This window comes from Erythrolamprus reginae, chromosome 6 (genome assembly GCF_031021105.1).
Source record: "Erythrolamprus reginae isolate rEryReg1 chromosome 6, rEryReg1.hap1, whole genome shotgun sequence".
NCBI classification, from domain to species: Eukaryota; Metazoa; Chordata; class Lepidosauria; order Squamata; family Dipsadidae; genus Erythrolamprus; species Erythrolamprus reginae.
Window position 1 is genome coordinate 51,517,745 of NC_091955.1, and position 22,061 is coordinate 51,539,805.

Sequence of the window (22,061 nt, forward strand, 5' to 3'; positions counted from 1 at the left end):
CTGCCAAAAAGTCCAAATGGATACGTCCATAAACCATCCGGTTGAAGCTGACTTGGAAACATTGTAATTTCATGTCTTAATATAAACAAGAAAATGACAATCAAATGGATGTTATTACCTTTACATTTAAATTACTGACATCCCTTCAGAATAAAAATGAGAATTATAAATGCCTGGACTAGTCAGGTTGTATCAGACTAGAAGCATACTATAAATACATACTGTAGTTTGAAGCACTTGTAAATCAGCATTCCTTAGTTTGCATGCCCTCTAGAATTCAACCTACATCATGTGCCTGAGAATCTCTCTCTTAATGATAAAATGGCTGGATTGAACATACTGTATTCTAGTAGCCTCATTACTAAACAAATATAATCTTAAGAATTTATAATAAGCCTTGACATTTCCAGCATGCCATATATATTTTTAAAAAATAAGAAAAGAGCTCCCAATGACATAAAGGTCAATGGAAACATAGGATAGTTTAAACCCAAGTTGACCAGACTATTGTAGTAGTCGGATGTCTATACTTTTAGGCTTCCAAGATTCTGTTAATGTAACCTTACAAATTAGCTCATCTAGTCAAATTTCCTGTAATTTTGGCAATTGGCAACCATTTGCATTATGGCCATCTGCAGCATGCTGCAAGCACATGGGTGCAGATTCCAGCAAAATATTTCCTACAGTGAACCATAAGTTTAATGATCATTGCATTCAGTAATGATTTCTGTAAAAATATTGTAAATTGAGCATGCTCACATATTTAGAAACATCATAATTTACTACCAAAATGGCAGGCTCACTTTTACGGTAGTAAGTCAAGGACAACTTGTTTCTCAACCTTGGATCATCCTTCCAGGAAAGACAGCATCACAGATGATAAAGACTGTTGGTTAGATAAATCAGCATGCTGACATCTTATTTTAATTAGTTGTTTATGGCATGCTTAATTTATAGGTGGTTGTCTTAAAAACTAGCTGAGTTTTTAAATTAATTTTGCCATATCTGAGAATGTATGCTGAAGAGTTTTTCAGAAAACATTTAATACTGTATATATCAAAATTAAGAATCCAACATATTAAGTTTCTTTGACAATTGACTCAGTATTTATTTTATATAAATTGCTTCATTTATTCCAATATTCAATAAAATAAATGATTTATTTATTTATGACTGGACTGATGTTCAAAAACAAATAATTACTTGAAACATAGAAACATAGAAGTCTGACGGCAGAAAAAGACCTCATGGTCCATCTAGTCTGCCCTTTTACTATTTTCTGTATTTTACCTTAGGATGGATATATGTTTATCCCAGGCATGTTTAAATTCAGTTACTGTGGATTTATCTACCACGTCTGCTGGAAGTTTGTTCCAAGGATCTACTACTCTTTCAGTAAAATAATACTTTCTCATGTTGCTTTTGATCTTTCCTCCAACTAACTTCAGATTGTGTCCCCTTATTCTTGTGTTCACTTTCCTATTAAAAACACTTCCCTCCTGGACCTTATTTAACCCTTTAATATATTTAAATGTTTCGATCATGTCCCCCCTTTTCCTTCTGTCCTCCAGACTATACAGATTGAGTTCATTAAGTCTTTCCTGATAAGTTTTATGCTTAAGACCTTCCACCATTCTTGTAGCCCGTCTTTGGACCCGTTCAATTTTGTCAATATCTTTTTGTAGGCGAGGTCTCCAGAACTGAACACAGTATTCCAAATGTGGTCTCACCAGCATTCTATATAGCGGGATCATAATCTCCCTCTTCCTGCTTGTTATACCTTGCAGCAAGACTGATTATCAGATCCTCATCTTGTTATTCTAACATATATTGAAGTAACTACTAAATCGGGGTTTTTACAGTTCTTTTCAGTGGTTGATCCTTTAAAATTTCACCTGTTTAAAAACAATCATGTATAATGTATACTAATTTGAACATTTTTGAACACAATGAAATGAAAATTGAAGTGAAAAAATTAATGATTATTTGTTTATTTTGCTCATAAAAGCTCGCCCCCCCCCATTTTTGTGCAATTTTGTTCATTGTTATCTCGATTAGCCTGCAAAATCAGAGTTTTTTGACAATCTTTGGCATTGGAATACTAATTTGAATATTCTGAACATAATGAGCAAAATAAACAAATAAGCATTTATTTATTTTTTTCATTTCAATTTTCACATCATTGTGTTCAGAAATGTTCAAATTAGTATACTAGTGAAAATGTATTCAAAAAGACCATTCCAGTAGCTAGAACCAACCTTTTTATACTCCTGGTCTAAAAGGACCCAGAGGGTAACATTGGTAACCTTTTTTGCCCAGCAAAAACTATCCCCCCCCAAACCCACCCACCCCTTTAGAAAGAACCCCTCAAATAAGAAAAAGTCATGGAATTTCAAGTTTCAGATATGCAAGTAAATTTTTTTTACAGGGTCTCAAACTTCATTTCGGGTCCTTTTAGACCCGGGGAGAATACCAGGCAAGAATAAGATACAGTTTCAGATATAAGTATTTACTTCTTTTTTTTGCCACTTTGAATGCTAAGATCACTTTAGCAGCCTGTATGCTACAAAAGTAATACTAAAAGATACACATACACTGGAGAGGGAAATCAGTTCAAAATACACTTTAACAATCAAAAACAGCTACCAGAAGAAATTAGTAAAATCCAATCCCCGGGTTTGCCTGTAAAGCTAAATTTTTACATCTTGATGAAAGCTCCAAAGAGACACAGTTGTATGAACCTCCAAATAGAAGGCACAGCAACAAAGAGGGATTTTCTAGATCTCACTAAATAATAATACTTCATGGATAAGATCTAAAGCAGACCCACTCTTCCAGACATTTCTGGAGAAGCAGGAATAACAGGAGAATAGGCAAGTCTTATAGGTAACCAGAAGAGTGTTGGTCCTTACTTAACACCCCTCTTCTCGTAGGGTGAAGCCAATATCCAAGTATGGTATGACACCGTCCATTCAGCCAACGAGGACTGAGCCTGTCAAATTGTAGATCTCTGCCTCTGCCTCCATTTCCTCCTCAGAGTCACCCTGTGGTAAAATGGGTGGCCAATCAATTTAATAAAATAAATAAATAAAATCCCTTGTGGCACTGTGTGGAAGCAAAACTTAGACTTTAAAGAAACAGGATAGGAAGAGTATTGGCTTTCTAATTTAATATTGGAGAAGATCATGAGAAACCAGGGATAATCAAGAAAACAAATAATGGATCAATGAACAAATTAACTTAAAAGTTCTCACTTGAGTTACAAATGACTACAAAATTATCCTATTTGGACACATTATGCAAAGTCCTAGCTCTCTGGAAGAGTCACTATTCCTGGGGAAAGTGGGAGGAAATAGGGAATGACCAAAAGCAAGGTAAATACCGTATTTTTTTAGACTATAAGTCGCACTGGTGTATAAGACGCACTAATAGATTTCAAAGAGGTAAGCAAAAAAAAAAGGCTTTTGTCCTCCCCAGCCCCCAGGAGCACTCTGCAAGCTTCCCAAATCCTTTGTGTTCCCCCTTTTTTAGAAAAATGGGCAATTTTTTGCAAAAATTGGGGTGTTTTTTGCCTTCCTCTAGCCCCCAGGAGTACTCTGCACTCCATGTTTTTTGCAAAATGGACACATTTTTGCAAAAAAAAAACCCTGGGGCACACACAAGGTTTGGGAACCCTGCAGAGTGCTCCTGGGAGCTGGGGGAAGGCAAAAACAAACGGTCCATTTTTTACCCTCCCCCCCCACTTTGCACCCTCTTTTGGGGGGGAAGATATGTCTTTATACACCGAAAAATAAGGTGGACTTCATTGCAGTGACAATGAGTGCAGTACTGGAACACCTGAAAGATCAGGATAAGGACATATTGTCGTGAAGAAAATGTGGTTGCTAAGATTCAATAACAACTTGTTGAAACATGATCAATAATCAATCAGGTAACTAGAGATTTACTATTAAAAATGACTTTGCCATTCCATTACTTGTAAAAGTGAAGGAAGTTGTAACTTTGCACTAATCAAAACTATATTCTTTATTTTTAGTTTATTTATGTAAAACATTTATGTAGCCACACATCTTTCACCAAATCTGGGCATCTCCCTTTATGGTGTTTCCCTCCTGTTTTCATTTAGTTTATAAAAAAAATTTTTTTTGCAATCTGTATTTCATTATTCAATTGTATCTAACCTCCTTGAACATTTATGTCATTGTTCTTTCAGAAGATAAAAGCTCAACTCATAATCATTATTTGAAGTTTTCTTGGCAGCAATGTAGAAGTGGTTTGCCACAGCTTTCTTCCTTTCAGATGATGGGTATTTAAAGCATCAGTTGTAACCCAAGGATATTTATGAGCCACAATTTTATAGCAACTGGATACTGATCCAAAGTATGATTATGAACATTTTTTCACAAGACAGAATAAAATTCAGGAAGTGAAAAGAGAAACTGAAATAAACATTTTGTCAACAACACACTGCCAAAATCATATATGCCCATCAGAAGTCATCTATAGAACACTATTGCAGATTCTGATTCTGGTGAGGTTGATGGGACATGGGCCAGGTGATGAGACTTCTTAATGGAAACACTGAGGATGAATTGATTAAAAGATTATATCAGACCAGGCTTTCAGAGCTCTGAGAAAAAGTCTCTCAAAGGGACTCTGTCTTAATTAATTCACAATAACTGCAGCTGGGAAATTCCTATTTAGTTTCCAAGATTCTGTATTAACTCTGGATTAGCATTCAATAAAGTATTTTAGTGGAATACCTGTCGTTCTTATATTAATCTGCCAGCTATCCAGGGCATGAACATCCCTATTTTATGGAACATTCTTCTATATATGCTGAAGCTCTTTACTCTATAGTTTTTCTGAAAACAAATCAAAGTATCATTTGGCATTAGGTTAAATCAGCGGTCCCCAAACTACGGCCCGCGGGCCACATGCTGCACTGGTAAAGCAGTGAGAATGTCCCCCTCAATCTCATATCACCCAAGCCGAGCTGGGCACAACGCACACACATACACGCACACACCCGCCTCCTTCTCTTTGGGTTGCTAGCTCCTGTTTTCTGAATGTGGATTGAATGGGAGTCCGGGGTCAGAGGGTGGAGGCTTGCCGGGTGAGTCCTCCATGGGGAGAGAAGAGGGAGGGTGAAAGAGGGAAAAGAGAGAGAGAGAAGTGGAGAGAAAGAAAGAAAAGAGAAAGAGAAAGAGAAGGGGAAAAGCGAGGGAAAGAGAAGTGGAGAGGAAGGAAGGAGGGAAGGGAGGGAGGAAAGGAAGGGAGGGGGAGAAAGAGAGGGAGAGAGAAAGGGAGGGAGGAAGAGAGAGCAAGAGAGAGTGAGAAAGAGACAGAGAGAGCAAGAGACAGAAAGAAAGAGAAAGAGAGAAAGAGAGAGAAAGCAAGAGAGAGAGAGAAAGAAAGCAAGAGAGAGAGAGAGAGAGAGAGAGAGAGAGAGAAAGAGAGTGAGTGAGAGAGAAAGAAATAAGGTATGAGCAGTGTGCAAAGGAATCTGTTCATAGGTTTTTTTATAGTCCGGCCCTCCAACAGTCCGAGGGACAGTGAACTGGCCCCTGTGTAAAAAGTTTGGGGACCCCTGGGTTAAATGAATATATGGAATGATGATGAACTTTGCCGGGTTGGAATAGAGACAGACTATAAATATTATTAAAGTAAATTATTATAAGAATGAAGCCATATTATTGATATTTAGTTTGACAAATCAACATATTTTATAAATGCAATTTAATTTCCAGAATCAAACCGTTCTAAACACATCAGCTAAATTTTATTAATTTAAAGAGCTCTCAGTGAACTGGGGAAACAGGGTTTCTGAACTTTTTTATGATGATCGTTAAGCAAATTGCTATAGTTGTTAAGTGAATCATATGGTCATTAAGAGAATCTATCTTCCTCCACTGACTGCCTATTGGGAGCTGGCTGGGAAGGATGCATATAGCAATCATATGACTCCAGGATACTGCGTCTATTATAAATTCATGCCAGTTGCCATTAAGGAAAATATTATACAAATCTATCTATCTATCTATCTATCTATCTATCTATCTATCATTCATTCATTCAACTTCTATGCCGTCCAATTCCAATGGGACTCAGATATACAAATACTGTATAACTTGTATAATAATTCTAACAACAGTAGACTAATTAATATCTTATTACTGTAGGTGAAGGGCTAAAACTCAAAACAACACTTGCCCAAGATTATGTAATAAATTACAAAACGAAAGGAATTGAACCACAGATATCCTGAATCACACCTTAAGATTCATTTTCTGATGTGGAAAAGTAACATCAAATACCCAGCCCAGCCTATGGTCAAAGGAAACTGATTTCATTTAAACATGGATATACAGTAAACCCTCACTACTTCTCAGTTCATCTTTTGCAGATTCGCTACTTCTTTTTTTTGCAAAGGGGGTTTAAATCCATTAAAAAATTTAAATCCATTAAAAATTCATTAAATTCATTAATTACTCTATTAAAGAAACTGGTAGGATATCACATGTAGTTCCACCTGAGAAACATTACAGAATAACTGTTTAATGTAAAGGGTGGGTTTTAAAAGTCCAAATACTCGATAAATACATAAAAAAATATCTTTCCTCTACTTCGCGGAAATTCGTTTCTCACAGGTGGTCTTGGAACTCATCCCCCGTGAAAAACGAGGGATCATGTATACATTTACTGGATAAAATTCCACTTCACTGATAAAGTTCATTCTGTTCAGTACTTTTTCTCTATTATAGTTACTGCCCTTTGGAACTGCATTCCGTGTGAGATTCATTTAGCCTTGACCAATGGTATTTCAATGGGGCCTTGAAAACCTGCAAAAGTATTGGATGATCTTGTCCTGAAATGATTTGGAATTATGTTTTGGTTTGCCTTCAATTCCCCTGTATTGGTGGTGTTTTGGTTTTTATGTTTTAAATCATTTGCAATCTGTTATTTCTAAGTTGGGTGGCCATATAAATTGCCTACACAGAAGAAAAACATAGCAGGAAAAACATATTCTAAATCTTCTCTTGTCCTATATAACCTAATAATTGAAGCATTCATTGTCTCTCTACTAATGCTAAATGACAGTATGTATCAAAACTGTTCCTCAGAGATACTCAGCAAATGTATTGGACTTTAAATTCCTTAATTTCCAAACTGGCTATCCAATAGTTTAAAAAAAAATAAAATTACGTACTCTAACAGTTTGGAGAGGATTAGTATCTTCCCAAAAGATTAGGAATCTAATTTTTCTGAGTTCATTTCATAATAATGTACTTCCTTGGAAGCTATTCAAGAACTTTTTCCTTAAATTAATCAAAAAGTGCAAAATTTAAAAATGTGTGTGCATACATATAAACACTATATTTTTGGAGTATAAGATGTACCTTGTTCCTCCCTAAAAGTGGGTGAAAATTTGGGTGTGTCTTATACTCTGAATGTAAACCCCCCCAAGCTTTTCCCCCCAGCCCTAACGAGATGCTAAAGATCTTCTCAGTTCTTACCAGCTTGCATGCTCTTTCATCATTATTCTCTCAGAATAAGGTTTTTTTTAAGCCCTAACCAAGGGGTAAAATAATGTGCTGAAACTGACCAGATTAAGGACGCTAGCCAGATGAATACCTGACATACAGAAGGACCTCACATGGCTGCCAGCCCATTTCTGCTTGCAGCCACAAAGGAGGAGGAGGCCGAGCAATGCCCTGGTCTTGTGGCCATGAGATGAAAGGGGGACAGAGCTGCCCCACCTGCCCCTCACTAGCTGCCATGCCCCCGTTACAGCCTGAATCTGTAGGAGAAAACAAGCTAGAACCTGAGCTGACAGAGATTGAAGGGGTGGCTTCTTTGGCTTTGGAGGGAAATGGGAAAGGGCAGGACCAGTCAGGTCAGGGCATTTCAGGTTAGAATGGCTTGTAGATAGGGAGAAACAGGGGCAGGATGAACAAGAGAGACAGAGTTCAGGCCAGTTGCCATTAAGGAAAAGGAGCAAGGACCACCCTCTCCCGATCTGAGAGCATGGAGAGTGGATAGAAGGCGAGAACAGCACACACTGAACACTCTGCTTGGGAAGAGTGTGCCCACCCATATTTACAGGACATGACTTAAGGAGATGCTGTGGGGAGGGGCATTTGAGAACAAATGCTGAGAACAAATGATGAGTCCCTGAGTGTTAAGTGCCAACATATGGACATTCTAAGTCTTCGGAGAGGGATGGCATACAAATCTAATAAATTATTATTAAATTATTATTATTTGCAATAGGGAAGCCAGGTTCACTTAACAGCCATGTGATTCATTTAACAACCTCTGTGATTCGCTTAACAACTGGGGTAAAAGCGTCATAAAATTCAGCATGAGTCACTATCAACTATATCATTTAATAATGGAAGGTCAAATCCCAGCTATGGTCATAAGTTGTAGGTTGAAATTTTGTCTGAGAAGAAAAAATAAGCATAGAATTGTGAAGACCTGGATTTGTAGAAGTGCATTTGAAAACAACTAGACATTCTATTACACTACAAACTGAGAAGTCCATGCTGCTGCTAAAGACTCCAAAGCTATTTTGGGATGTATTAACAGAAGCACAGAGTCCAAATCATTGGAAGCAATTGTTCTACCGTACTCCGCCAGTACAGTTCTGGGTTCCTTCCACAGACCATGAATCAATCACCAGTTTGTTTCTATTTGGATGCTCTGCACAAATAGAAGACCCTTTCCACCAGATTAATGAAAGTAAGCTTCATGAAATCAGTCTGCTTCAATAGAGAATAGGCAATGTTTCTAAAATAGCTGTTTTTCATAAGTTATGGCCAAATTATTTGAATGCCGCACAATTTTTTCTACCTAGTATGTGTGAAGCTAGGCATTTGTAATTTAATGCTTGTGATTTGAAATGCAATGTGTTAATGTAGCAAATTATGACATATTTAATAAAATATATTAAATAATGAAAGCCTAATATATGATCTTATTTGTTTTATATATGAAAACCTAATCCATACTTTGCTTGTTTTGAAAGCAATTTATTTTATATTCAATAAATATAATATAAAGCAATAAATGTTTTCCAAGGTACAGTCTTTATAGATTTTTGAAGAAAGCTTCTATAAATCTGATATTTAGTGAAAGAAGAAACAACATAAAGCTTCTCTATATAAAACACCAACAAGGGGAAAAAAGAACATGAATAAGATTGATACAATACTGAACAATTAGGCAATTATTTCCGGTTACGTTTTAACTGCTAACTGAACCACTCTGTACTCATTGCTTAACTACTGAGAACAAAAACAGAAAGATCAAGGAAATCTTGTTTGGCTAGCTAATATAGACAGTGTTGATGTTAAGGATTGAACCTAGTAATTCACACTTAATGAAAATGAAAAGCATCCAACAAGTATGAGAATTTAGTCTGCAAATTATTCTCAAAAATCTGAACTATTTTGCTCCTGAGTATAAAAACAATATGATATTTAAAGATGAGTTAAGCTTCTGACTAGACAGTATAAAAAGGGAACTATTTCATACAGAAAGCAAGAGACAGAGCATCCTTTTTTGTTTGTCTTCCTGCTTTTAATTTAAATTGATATAGTGTTAGTCTTGTAGTTTCCTAAATCCACTTAATGACCATATTTCTGTGAGCAGATTACAAATTTCTTTTAAAAGCACAAAGATATTTACACAATTGATACAATATAAAACAAAACTCTACTTAAAGAGATAGTATGATAAAATTTTACCATCTTTCAGTCTTAAGCATGATTAAATGACTAAAAATACTATTTATCTATTCAGAAGCAAGTTCCACTCATTTCAGTTGGACTTTCAAGTTAATCATGTATGCTATAAAAAAGCACTATGCAGCTGAATATTATTAATACATTTCTGTTAAGACTTTGTGAATCAAGATAAAATAATCTCATCTTCTATTAACTCTTCAAAGTCTGATACCTTCCATGTTCACTGTGAATTCCAAGAACTGCAATTCAACAAAATCTGGAGTATGGCAAACTAGAATTACTGTGTACTCAATCTTCTTTTACAAGTTAAACTTGAAATTTGGGTGAATTATATTCTTACTTTTTCACATTGTATGCATTCTAATACTATTCCCCCACATTTAAATTTCCATATACTGTATACATAATGGAATCTAAGTAGCCAATGACATAAAAGAGTTTTGGAGTCATAGTGGACTATCTGATGAAAATGTGCAACTGCTACACAAAAACCAAATTCCATGCTTGCAGTAATTAAGAATGGAATTAAAAATATAATTGCTGATATAATAATGCCCTTGCATAAATCTATTGTCATATCACAATTGGGGTACTTCATATAGTTCTGATTATCCATCTTTAAGTTATTACAGAGCTGATTAAAGTGGTAAATATGAAACTAAAATTATTTGGAGGCTGGGATAGTTTTGTTGAAAGATTAGAGAAACTGAGGTTTTAGCTTAAAATGAAGAAGGATAATGTGGAGACCTGACATGATTTTATAAAAACATGCATGATAAATAACATAGATAACTTGAAATGAGACCAATGTTTTTCTCCCATTCTCATAACAATAGAATTTGAGGTCATTCATTGAAACATAAAGCATGCAGATTAAGAAGAAATTTTTTATATAGCACATACTTAAATCATGGATTTCACTACTAATACTTGTAGCAATGACATCCAGTTTAAAATGAATGGAACAAATTCATGCAGGATAAGACCAACAATAGCTGTTAATAATCATGGTCGCTTACTACCTCCTAAATCAAAAACAAGTAGGGTAAGTTTTAAAAGCTGGATGCTGGGAGGAAGGTTACTGATAGCAGAAGGTTACTGCCCTCTAATGCAAGTTTATGAATTTCCCAGCAATTACATATACAGAACTTTGGTTCAAGTTGAACTAAATAGGCCAATGGCCTGATGCATGAGAGCTATTCTTATATCCTTATTCTTATATTCTATACAGGAAATAAGGGCAGACTAGATGGACCATGAGGTCTTCTTCTGTCGTCAATCTTCTATGTTTCTATGTCTTATGAATGTGTTTGAAAATATGAATCTATAGCAGATAAGCAATAATATTATTTTCAGTTTGTGGCTTATTGTTCTTTAGGGGGAAGCCTTATGAAAGCATGAAAACTTTGAAATGTAAACATTTTGCCAATGTATTTTTTACCAATATATGATTCATATTACAAAGCACTGAATTTGGTGTTCTACTATCCAAAACAATTTTACTTACTACAGCTGAAAAAATAATTACAAGACTGTAATCATAACCACTTAAACATTAATACAAGCAATATCATCTCATTGATCCATTAGTTACATGGAATTGGAACTTTACTATACCCAAGGCAACTTTACAGTTTTTATTTGTCCAGAAACCATTTGGCCTTCTGTCTGCTTTGGCTTTAATTGTAGATGGGGAGAATTCCTCTTACAGTTTCAAGTGTATGACCTGGGCATTTTTTTTGGACTCACAGCTCCAGCTAAATTCATAGACAGATGTTATGGCCATGGGTTCTTTTGTCATATTTTGCTGAAATGCCAGCTGTTGCCTATCTTGAGTGGAAGGTTTAGTAACATTAATTCAATCCCTTATTTACATGAGGGCGTTTAACTTGCAAAATACAGCAACCCATCTGCTGGTAAATAAAAGCTGCAACAGATGTATTACTGATATACTGCAGGTACTACATTGGCTTCCAGTTTCAAAGGCCAATATGGTTTGGCTCCTAGATATCTTCACTACCGCCTCCTCACAGTGAAACTGGATATGGATGGTCACTGTTTGCCACACATAAGAACCTAATGGAGACTGAGTATATGGTTGTCTCCTATGGACAACTGTCCACCCAAATTTCCAATTAGCAATGGTTTTGTATTGTAAAATGCAGTGAATTTATCTGATGTGGTAATATTTATATATATAAAATCAATAAATATTTACTCACAGCAGTTTGTTCAGTTGATTTAGGTCACAACCGCCCATGTATTTTTCTAAAACTACACTTCAACAAATGCAAATAGAACTTACAACACATAGAAGAATCATTAGATTCCAAAAATGCAGTGTTATATTTATTTTATGAGACATTACATAAAAAATCTCCAATACAGTGAAACTTTCATTAATGCAATTTTATGAAATCTAGTAGTATAACAAGTTTGTGTTTTACTCCCCTTCTTTCACAAAAGCTAACTGGTTTTTTAAAATAATCTTATACATAGGATCTCCCAATAGAGTTCTCAGAATATAAGAAACTACATTTGTTGATGATGCTCAAAATTACTACATTACTTTCTTGCTATTCAAGGATAATATTTGACCACAAATACAAACGAGACATATTTCCTTATTGTTCTAACAATATACTGACATGCTACTAAAGATGGTGACAGCTGAGGAAAACCTCTATTCTATGCCAGAGTTTCCACTGACTGTCATTTCAGGAATGTATCTAGCAATACATGACAACTTGGAATGTCTCCGCCTACCAGATAACATCAGAACATGCACTGCTTACTACAAGTCCTACTGCTTTGTAACTCTCTTAGAGTTGCCTTTTTATGGTTAATAAAATCAGCAAAGCAACTATGGTAATAAAGATTTTGAATATTTGAATGCCATAGTGTGGCATATATGCAAAGATTGCAAAAAAAGTTGTGAACCTTTAAATTAGCAGTGTTACATTTAGAATTTACATTTCTTGAAATAATTTGGAAGATTCATTTACACTGGCCTAGTAAGCTACACTGCTTCATAAGTTAGTATTAATGAATACAATGAAACTGTTAACACTATACTGATTATTACTAATGATGACAAGTCTTTTCTTTTGAATTTTCTCTTTCTATGTAGTTTTTTCATCTACATGTTTACATATATTCTATATATAAGATTTGGTGTATAATAATTAACAGATAATTTTATTTTATATCCAAACAAAAAAGGATATATAAGATGTTCTATCAAGAAACATTTTTTCTGAAACAAAACAATATTACATTTGTATAAAAGAAAAATGTACATATACTTGTTTGCCCACCATGATTTTACAGTATATATAGTATTTATAATCTCAAGAAAATTTTGTAGTGTTTCTCTTTTTATGTAAGATACACATTTGTATTAACTTGATGTATCAGCCTACAGTTATCACTGTTTTTATAGGCCTGTATGAGTATTGTATGCAAACTATGAGCACTTTAATAACTGTTTAAATTTGTTTGCTAAACTGTACTACTTTTCTCAGTCATACTAGGAGCTTATTATACTTCAATTTTCATTGTATATATTCCTTGAAATATCCTTCTTAAAATTTTCCATTATGAATATGAAATCAGATTACTTGTTTTTCTTAAGCAGCTATTCAATTTTCAACATGAAATAATTTTGGAGTTAATGTAAATGTTTGAAGTGATTGTTTGAAGTTGCAAGAATGTGGAATTAAAGAGACTTATGATTGCTTGTAGTTGCAGCCATTGCAGTGTCGCTGCAGTCACATGACCGCAATTCATATACTAATTCACAACATCCCATGGACACAAAGTTGCCATTTCAAACCTTTTTTGCTGGCTTTGGACAAGCAAAGTCAATGAGAACCCAGAAAGAGGTGGTGAATGACAATCATGTGACCACAGGATGCTGTGTCTATGCAGGATTTGCCTAATGACAGCAACTGGGACTGCTGTAACTGCAGAGCTAATGATCCAAATTATTGCCACTAAGCAAGGACTATAAGTATTCTTGCAGATCAGCTAGTCCTACTATATACATACTGAGATGAAGGCGTATAGTTATTTGGTCCACCCCAAATGTGCATAGACACAGATAATTATGTTTATTTTATTTTAATATTGTCTATATGGTATAATTCTTATTGATTTCAGCTTAGCATAACAGCCATTGCACATACTAAAGTGTTGTTTACAATACAGTGATCCCTCGATTTTCGCGGTCTCGATTTTCGCGAAACGCTATACCACGGTTTTTCAAAAAATATTAATTAAAAAATACTCCACGGTTTTTTTGCTATACCACGGTTTTTCCCACCCGATGACGTCATACGTCATCACCAAGAGTCACTTCTCTGTCTCTTTCTCTTTCTTTCCTGTCATTCTCTGCTTCAATCATTTTCTCATTTCTCTTTTTCTCTCCTCTTTTTTCTATCATTTCTCTCTCTCTTCCTTCCACTCTTCTCTCTCTCTCTTTCTTCCTCTCTCTCACTCTCTTCCTTCCTTTCTCATCTTTCTTTCTCTCTCTCTTTCTCTATCTTGCTTCTTCCTCTCTCACACTCTCTTCCTCCCTCTCTCATCTCTTTCTTTCCTTCTCTCTCTTTCTCTATCTCTCCCCCTCTTGCTCTCGAGCGGCGAGCGAGTGGCCGGGTGAACGGCGAGTGAGCGGCCGGGCGGGCGGTTGAACGGGCGAGCGGCCGGCCGGGTGAACGGCGGGCGGGCGGGTGCTGGGGGGGCGGGGGCAGCTGACATTCAAAGCAATCTTTGTCGGCTTCCGCACTTTCGTCGCTCCCCGGCTCCACCATCTGCGCATGCGCAGCCATGGAAAAAGGGCGCGCATGCGCAGATGGTGTTTTTACTTCCGCACCACTATACCGCGGAAAATCGATTATCGTGGGAGGTCTTGGAACGTAACCCCCGCGATAATCGAGGGATCACTGTATAGTCTTTTGAAAGCATGCAATTCTGACTACTTTCTTCAATGAATTATTGGTTAGGTTAATGCGGGTTTTCAGTTATTCTATGTTTGTAGAAGCCACAACATTCATTTATTTTTCCTTTAATTTTTACAACAGAAAGACCTTTCTGATATCTTATAAAAGGCTAATATTTTCCTCTGCTTTTTTAACTGGTAACTTTAGTATACTTTAAGAGTTCTTGGGACATCCAAACTACCTTGGCTTCTCAATTCCAGATAATGAAAAAGAAGGCCCCAAGTTGATTGATGAGAGATGGGCACATACAAATTTAATAGCAAAAGGTGCATAATTTGTGACTCCTGAAGTCTTAGTTGTGGTACAATAAACATTCCAAAATACATTTCTGAATTATTTTTATATTTTTATATGACAGACGAAAAATAACCTTATTTAATTCAGTAATAACTTCCCATTCTAAAAATGAGGTTGCACTTTTGCTCAAGAGTATAATTTTAGAGCTTAAAATTTAAACATTGTTTCTAAAATAATGATTTTTTCAGTTTTAAAATCAAGATGTTTATCCAACCCATACTTAAAAATAGTAAACAAAATTGCTGAAATCCTTAAATAAATTAAAATTAGTTCCATTTTTAATTTCGAATAAAGATTTTGATGATACACATTAAAGTAAAGCATAGAATCGTTCTGTGAGAAGATGGACTCTAAGTGGAATACATATATAAGGTGAAATAAATAGGACACTGCAAGTTAATTCAAAAGGCTGTATCTACCTCCAGCCTTTTCTGCTTATTCTGCTACTATTATTACATTAAAAATGAAAAATGATAAAAATAGTCAGTAGCAAATGGTAAAAATCTAAACTTGATATTCATTTTTTACTGCTATATTTATACATACTTAAGCCATAAGAATAAAGTTATTCTGAGAATAAACTGCACCATAACAGTCAGAACTAGATTATTCTTCCATAATTTATTTACAGTAATAAATAAACGAGGACCCGGATTGTGGGGGCAATATGCTGGCTCTGCTAAAAAGTACTATTGCTAACATGTTGTAAGCCGCCCTGAGTTTAAAGAGAAGGGTGGCATAAAACTCGAATAGATAGATAGATAGATAGATAGATAGATAGATAGATAGATAGATAGATAGATAGATAGATAGATAGATAAATGCTAAATTTTTCTTTACAAATATATTAGCATTTGGACTTTTTCACAGTACGTAATTCTATATGATAAAAAAAATGTTCTGAAACTCTACTTTTTCACCCTTGGGGAAAATCTGTTATGAAAAAGATGGCTGATATTTCAAATAATACAAGTCTGATTAATAATGATAATAATAATAATAATAATAATTTTATGGGTACACACAGAAAGAGCACTTCCAACACTAACACCATTCCTTTTTTTTTCTCTAAACTGCTCAATTATTCCTATCCTTTCTTATATAAACAGACGTTATTGCAAAAAAAGGAACTGCGTAATTAATAGGAACATTATATATGATTCTTCATATAGTTAAAAGCACTTAAACTTATATACTGCTTCATAGTACTTTACAGCACCCTCTAAGCAGTCCTCTTTAAGCAGTTTACAGAGTCAGCATTTTGGCCCAACAAGATAGTTTCTCATTTTATGGATCTCAGAAGGATTGGAAGGCTGAGTCAACCTGGTGATGTGATGCTTCAGACTCAATTTAATTACATATACGTTCATATTTCATATAGTTTCATATGAAGCTTATTTAGTGATAAGCTTTATAGAGTCTTCGTAGCCTGTAGAGTTATCTAGTACAAAATGAAATAATTGCATAGATGATATATTTTTATTAAGTATTCAAAACTTGAAAAAATTGTAATCAGTGGGATTCTGTGATTCCTTATCACAACATACAAAATCTAAATTTCATTTGAGATGGACAGCTATATAAATTTAATAAATAAAAACAGAGCTTGATCTATTAATTATGAAGCAAGTTATACAAACTATGAATTGTTATTTTACTGTTTCATGCCCAAATGTTTCAAAGTATCACTCAAATTTATTCCACTTCTACTGACTCAGCATTGCTATCCGTACAGTGTAAGTCCCAAATTGGAATACATGTAAATAAAACTATTATCTATCTTGCCATTGAACAAGTTCAGTAATGGCGAACCTTTTTTCCTTGGGTGCCTAAAGAGCGTGGGTGTGCGTTATCACACATGTGTGAGTGCCCACACTCATAATTCAATGCCTGGGGAGGACGAAAACAACTTTCCCCATCCCCCGGAGGCCCTCTGGAGAGCAGAAATGGCCTGTTTCCTAACTTCTGATGAGCCCAGTAGGTTCATGTTTCACCCTCCCCAGGCTCAAAATGCTTCCCAGGAGCTGGGGGAGTGTAAAACTGCCCTCCCCCATCCCTCCAGAGGCTCTCTGGAAGTCACAAACACCCCCCCAGAGCTTCTGTGTGAGCCAAAAATCACCTGGCCAGCACACACATGCATATTGGAGCTGGGGTAGGGCAACAGCTCGTGTGCCAGCAGCTATGACTCTGTGTGCCACCTTTGGCACCCATGGCATAAGTTCACCATCACTGGTCTAGTTCATAAATAATGTTCAAGCTCTAATATGTCTTATTTGCTTTTGGCTTAGTAGGTGGGCAAACCTACTTGAAATAGATAACAGTCAGATGTCAAAGTTGTGAAGAGATAAAAGAAAATAATAAAAATGTCATTTCATGGAAGAAAGAGAAGAAAAAAAGCAGAAAAGTCTTCAAAATTTCTAAAACTCGCAGGAGCAAAAGTGAAAACGTTCATGAGCTGAGGACTGGATTGAACGATTGAGGAACGTGACCAGGGAGGTGGATCCTCAGAAAATTCAACCCAGTCTATAGAGCTAGAACAACCCATCCTGAATTCTTCCTTCGATATGAGGGAAAACAAAGTGTCATGTGGCCTTATGCATATGGGGCACAGAGAAGATCAAAAAGGGAAATATTTAATATAATATTTAATATTATATATGATTATATAATTCATTTACATTTTTCTCAGAATCTAACCTATTGGATAGTCAGGTTCATGTCTAATCATAATTTCAGCTGTATTTCCAAACCTAGAACACTTTTTAAAGAAATAGGTTACAAATTGCACAATACACTCCCAAAACATTCTTTGCTTCTATAGCTTCCAACCTAGTGACTAGTATAACACAATGCTCTTAAAGAGAACTTATTCTGAGACACATGTAATAGTTGTTTTCTAAGCAAGCATTATAATACTGTACATGCCTTTATACCATCAACACATATATCCACCCTAAGATAAAATACAAAAAATAGTATAAGGGCAGACTAGATGGATCTTGAGGTCTTTTTCTGCCGTCAGTCTTCTATGTTTCTATGTAACACTACTTCAAGGCACAACTCACAACATTTTTTACCACTGAATGTGCTAAACAGTTTAAACATATGTGCATAAATGGCTATCTCCCTGAATATATGCCTATCTCAATTGCATTCAGGTATCATTTTCTTAATCATTATGTCTTCTATATGCCAGCTGATAATTGAGCTTGGAAATAGTAACTCTCTTATACTTGAATCCCTTACATTCTGAAATCTTTTGTCTGAGAAAGTAGAGCTTAAAAAAATTCATGTGATTTTTAAAAAAAATTAAACAAATTATCATTTGGATGGCAGAGTGCCAACTGTTATAGGAAGTCAAAAACACAGAAGGAAATAGCAAACCAGTTCTATACTGTTAATGAAAAAATGTACACATGTGTTTAGTCATGTAGTCAACTTGTCTTGAATGACTCTGCCTTTTGAATGAGGTCTTCTTTATCCTTCTTTTGCAAGATAGCAGAAATTCTCTCAGTTATGCTAGGCGAATTTCTATAATGTATGTCACCATTGCTTTAATTTAGTAATGTAATTTACTGTACATCATTCATGAAATTCCAAATGTACTGAACTGTGCTAACAAAGGATAGGATATAATGCAAAGACAGAAAAAAGCTATCTTATGGAAAGCCTGCCAAGTTCATGCCGCCATGTCACAAAAGGGGGAGGAGGTTCCACTTTTTTCCTCTTATGGATTTTAATATAACACAATTTATGTCCCTCAGCCTTAAGATTTGCATACATTTGCCTAATTTCTGGAGAATGCTTGAGGAATAAGAATGGTATGGGTCCCAAGCATGGTTATAGTCTTCTTCATATTCACACAAAAAAAAATTTCTTCTATCATATAATGAGAGAATATTTGTAATACTGTACTACCTTCCCGCCATACACCCCATGAATTCCTGTCTTTGGAGGAACTCAAGGAGTTTGCAGAAGAAACCGATGTGCCTGTTTTGGAAGGGGGGAAATACCAGTAACATTTTTACAATCTGAAAAGCATTCAGGCATCACAGGATTGTAGGTTAAAAAGCTATTTTAAACATATCCAGTATCTCAAAAAGGTTAAAAAGCTATTTTAAACATATCCAGTATCTCAAAAAGGTATGTACCAACACTGTTTTAGACCTTATTAAAGTTCTCTGAGTTTGACGTGCAAAACATAATTTTCTGAATAAAAACCTAACTAGCAAGAAAGACCAAATATGAAATTCTATTACATGTAGGCTTTCTCTCAGTACTATACTGCATAAGTTAATAAAGTCTAACATTACATATATATAGTATATAATTAAATTATATCAGAAGAATATATTGGAAGATTTAATTCAAAAGACAAAATCTATTATAAATCTTGCCTAATACTAAGGGCACAACACACATAATATGTGTTCAACTACCTTGAATCAACTTATTCATGAAAGCTTTCTTCTTCCCAGTATCATCATCAAGAATTTTAAGTATAGACTAAATTGAAATCTTTTTCATAGCTTAATAAAGCATTACTTGTTAGTATACTGCAAAAAGCACCTCTTCTAGATATCCTAATTGCTACATCTTTAAGAAACTACCAAGACTGCCACCATGCAAAATAAAAATCAAGTTGTCAAAGTAATTACACTTGTTTTTTAAAGTATAAACACATATATACACAAAGTGAGTTTATAATGTTGTTATTGCTCCTGGCCTGTTAATAAAATCTACATCAACTCAAGCATCCAACATTATCTAGGGATTGCCACAGTCTTTCCTTATTTGGCTAACATTTGAGATTCCAATCAGACTCCTATAAAACTTAAAACGTCCACAAAGCATCCATTTTGAGAACATTTCAGAATCAGTAGATTTTTCATCCTTCCTCAACTGTCTTGCATGCAAAACCGAATTTTAATTTGCACTAATGATTTTATAACTTTTCATAAATTATAGAAAAGAGCTGAAGCAATGGGTCCAAGTTCATATTCTATAATGTAGAGCCACCAGGTTGGGGGGGGGGGGGGCAACAACCAAGCAGCAACTTTAACAAATTAAGAACAGCATTATTTAGTACAGATGTGTTTAGGCGTTCAACTCATCTGCCAAACAGCCAGCCAGCCATTAAGGACAACCCCTAAATTTTCCCACTCTGGCAATGATAACCACCCCATCACTTCATGAAGAAGTTACCTCCTTCGGTGAAAGGACTCGCCTCGTCCTCCTCGCCCTATGAGGGGGGGGGGAGCTCGAGGGAGTTCTCCATTCATCTGTCCCCCTCCCCAGAAGAACTAAGTCTCTCTAAAGCCCCCGGCAAGCGGAGGAAAGAAAAGACGACCACTAAACGCTCCTGTCTCTCGGGGTGGGGGGAGGCAAGGCCCGGCCTTCTCAGCAGGTACAGCTTAGCCAGCAGAGCCCAACATCCCAGGGACCCAAACAAGGATGTTCACAGCCGGCCTAACTCCCCACTAAAAGTCGGAAGGGGGGGAGAGAGGAAGGCAGGTTCAGACGCCGAAGGGCCACAGCCCTCCTTCAGGCTCCCAAAGGCAAGAAGTTCCGGAAGCAACCTTAGCCAGACTCTCCTAGGTGGAAGAAAGCAGCAGGCCTCACTCTCATCCCGGTCGGCAGAGCCTCGTCCTTCCCGGCAAACTCTCCCGAAGCCCTGCCCGGAGAAAGAGACACAAGGAGAAAACAGACCTGGTGCAGTGCCGCGAAGCCGTCCACATTCGCGTAGTTGATGTCGGCGCCGCGCTCCAGCAGCCGCAGCACTTCCTCGGTGTCGCCGCTCGAACAGGCAGCCAGGAAGACGGCGCTGTCGTCGAACTTCACCTTGGTCTTCTTGCGCTTGACCACGGGCGGCTCCTGGTCAGTCTCGGAGCCGATCCAGCGCTTCAGCTGCTCATTCCGCTTCTGCTTGGCGTCCGCCATCTTCATGCCCTAGTCGGGTCTCGTCCCTTCTCTCCCTGCCTTTCGCTTGGCTCGTTCGCTTCAGCGAAGCCGCTCCGCACCCAGCAGGAGGCGGAGAAGCAGAGCACCGCCTGTATCCCACAGAACCTCGCGCGGCTGAATGCTCGCTCCTTTGCTCCCCCCGCCCCGCTCCCCAGCACACCAAAACGCCGCCCTACGCGGCCCGCGCGCCAATCTCGCGTTCGGCCGGCTAGCGGAGCTAAGAGGAAAGAGAGGGAAAAGTAAAGCGCCCGGCTTCCTCAACGTAATCTCGCGATATTATGGAAGAAACACGGCGGCCGCGGGTGAAGTTTACTTTTAACGGACCGTTGGCGGTGAGGTCCGGAGGGGGGGGGGGGGGCTTCTTGTTGAGGCGGTCGCGACCGCGGCCTCACAGAACCTTTTACCGAGTGGGGAAACCCGTTGCTCTCGGATAGTCTCGAGGTATCTCAGAGGTCACCACGATAAGGCAGACACTTTCGGCTGACTGAACTACGCGACGTTATCTGAGAGGGGGGAAGCTTAGGAACCTTAACCCCGCAAGCCCTTCGTTGAATATAAAGGCTCTGCATTCCGTGGGATAAATTCCTGTATAAGGATGCGCTATAAATTTAATCATCCGTGTTGTAGTTTCTCTTTATCTACAGAGCTGGGGGGGGGGGGAGACGCAAAACAGGAAGTTTTCTCTGGAAAGCTGATGGGACCTTTTTATTTCGCGGGTTTTCTTTTTAAAAAATGTTTCATTGTCTCTTCTCTGACAGCCTGGAGTAGAATGAGGCTTTCCCCCCCATATAGTTGCGTTTTATTTTAAAAGAAAGTGGCACTCATCACCCCAAAATAGAGGCGGCAATAAATGAACATACCACATTTGGAAACAGAAAAACAGATAACCCTGCATTCGATAGAGGTGCAATTATTTTTTTTCTACAGGAGGAAATATATATGATTGGGCTGCCCACAATTACCATTTACTATAGAGTTCAAAGTTTGCTGCCTGAAACTGCATATTTCTTAAAGGTCTTGTAAGATTAGATTTTCTTCCTTGTTGGTGTAC

The 22,061-nt window shown here is 36.8% G+C and overlaps 1 protein-coding gene across 2 annotated transcripts in view; it reads right to left on the bottom strand.

The window, feature by feature from the left end:
- The window catches only part of PPP1R12A (protein phosphatase 1 regulatory subunit 12A), a 113,162-nt gene extending 91,861 nt beyond the window's left edge, over positions 1-21,301 (bottom strand). Inside the window, exon 1 of one of the 2 annotated variants that reach the window (XM_070754645.1) lies at positions 20,759-21,301. In XM_070754645.1, coding sequence (XP_070610746.1) covers positions 20,759-20,995 — 237 coding nt within the window. In that variant the 5' untranslated portion in view covers positions 20,996-21,301. The remainder of the gene's footprint in view (positions 1-20,758) is intronic. The other variant, XM_070754646.1, reaches the window with a different exon arrangement.
- Between the last annotated feature and the right edge of the window lie 760 nt (positions 21,302-22,061).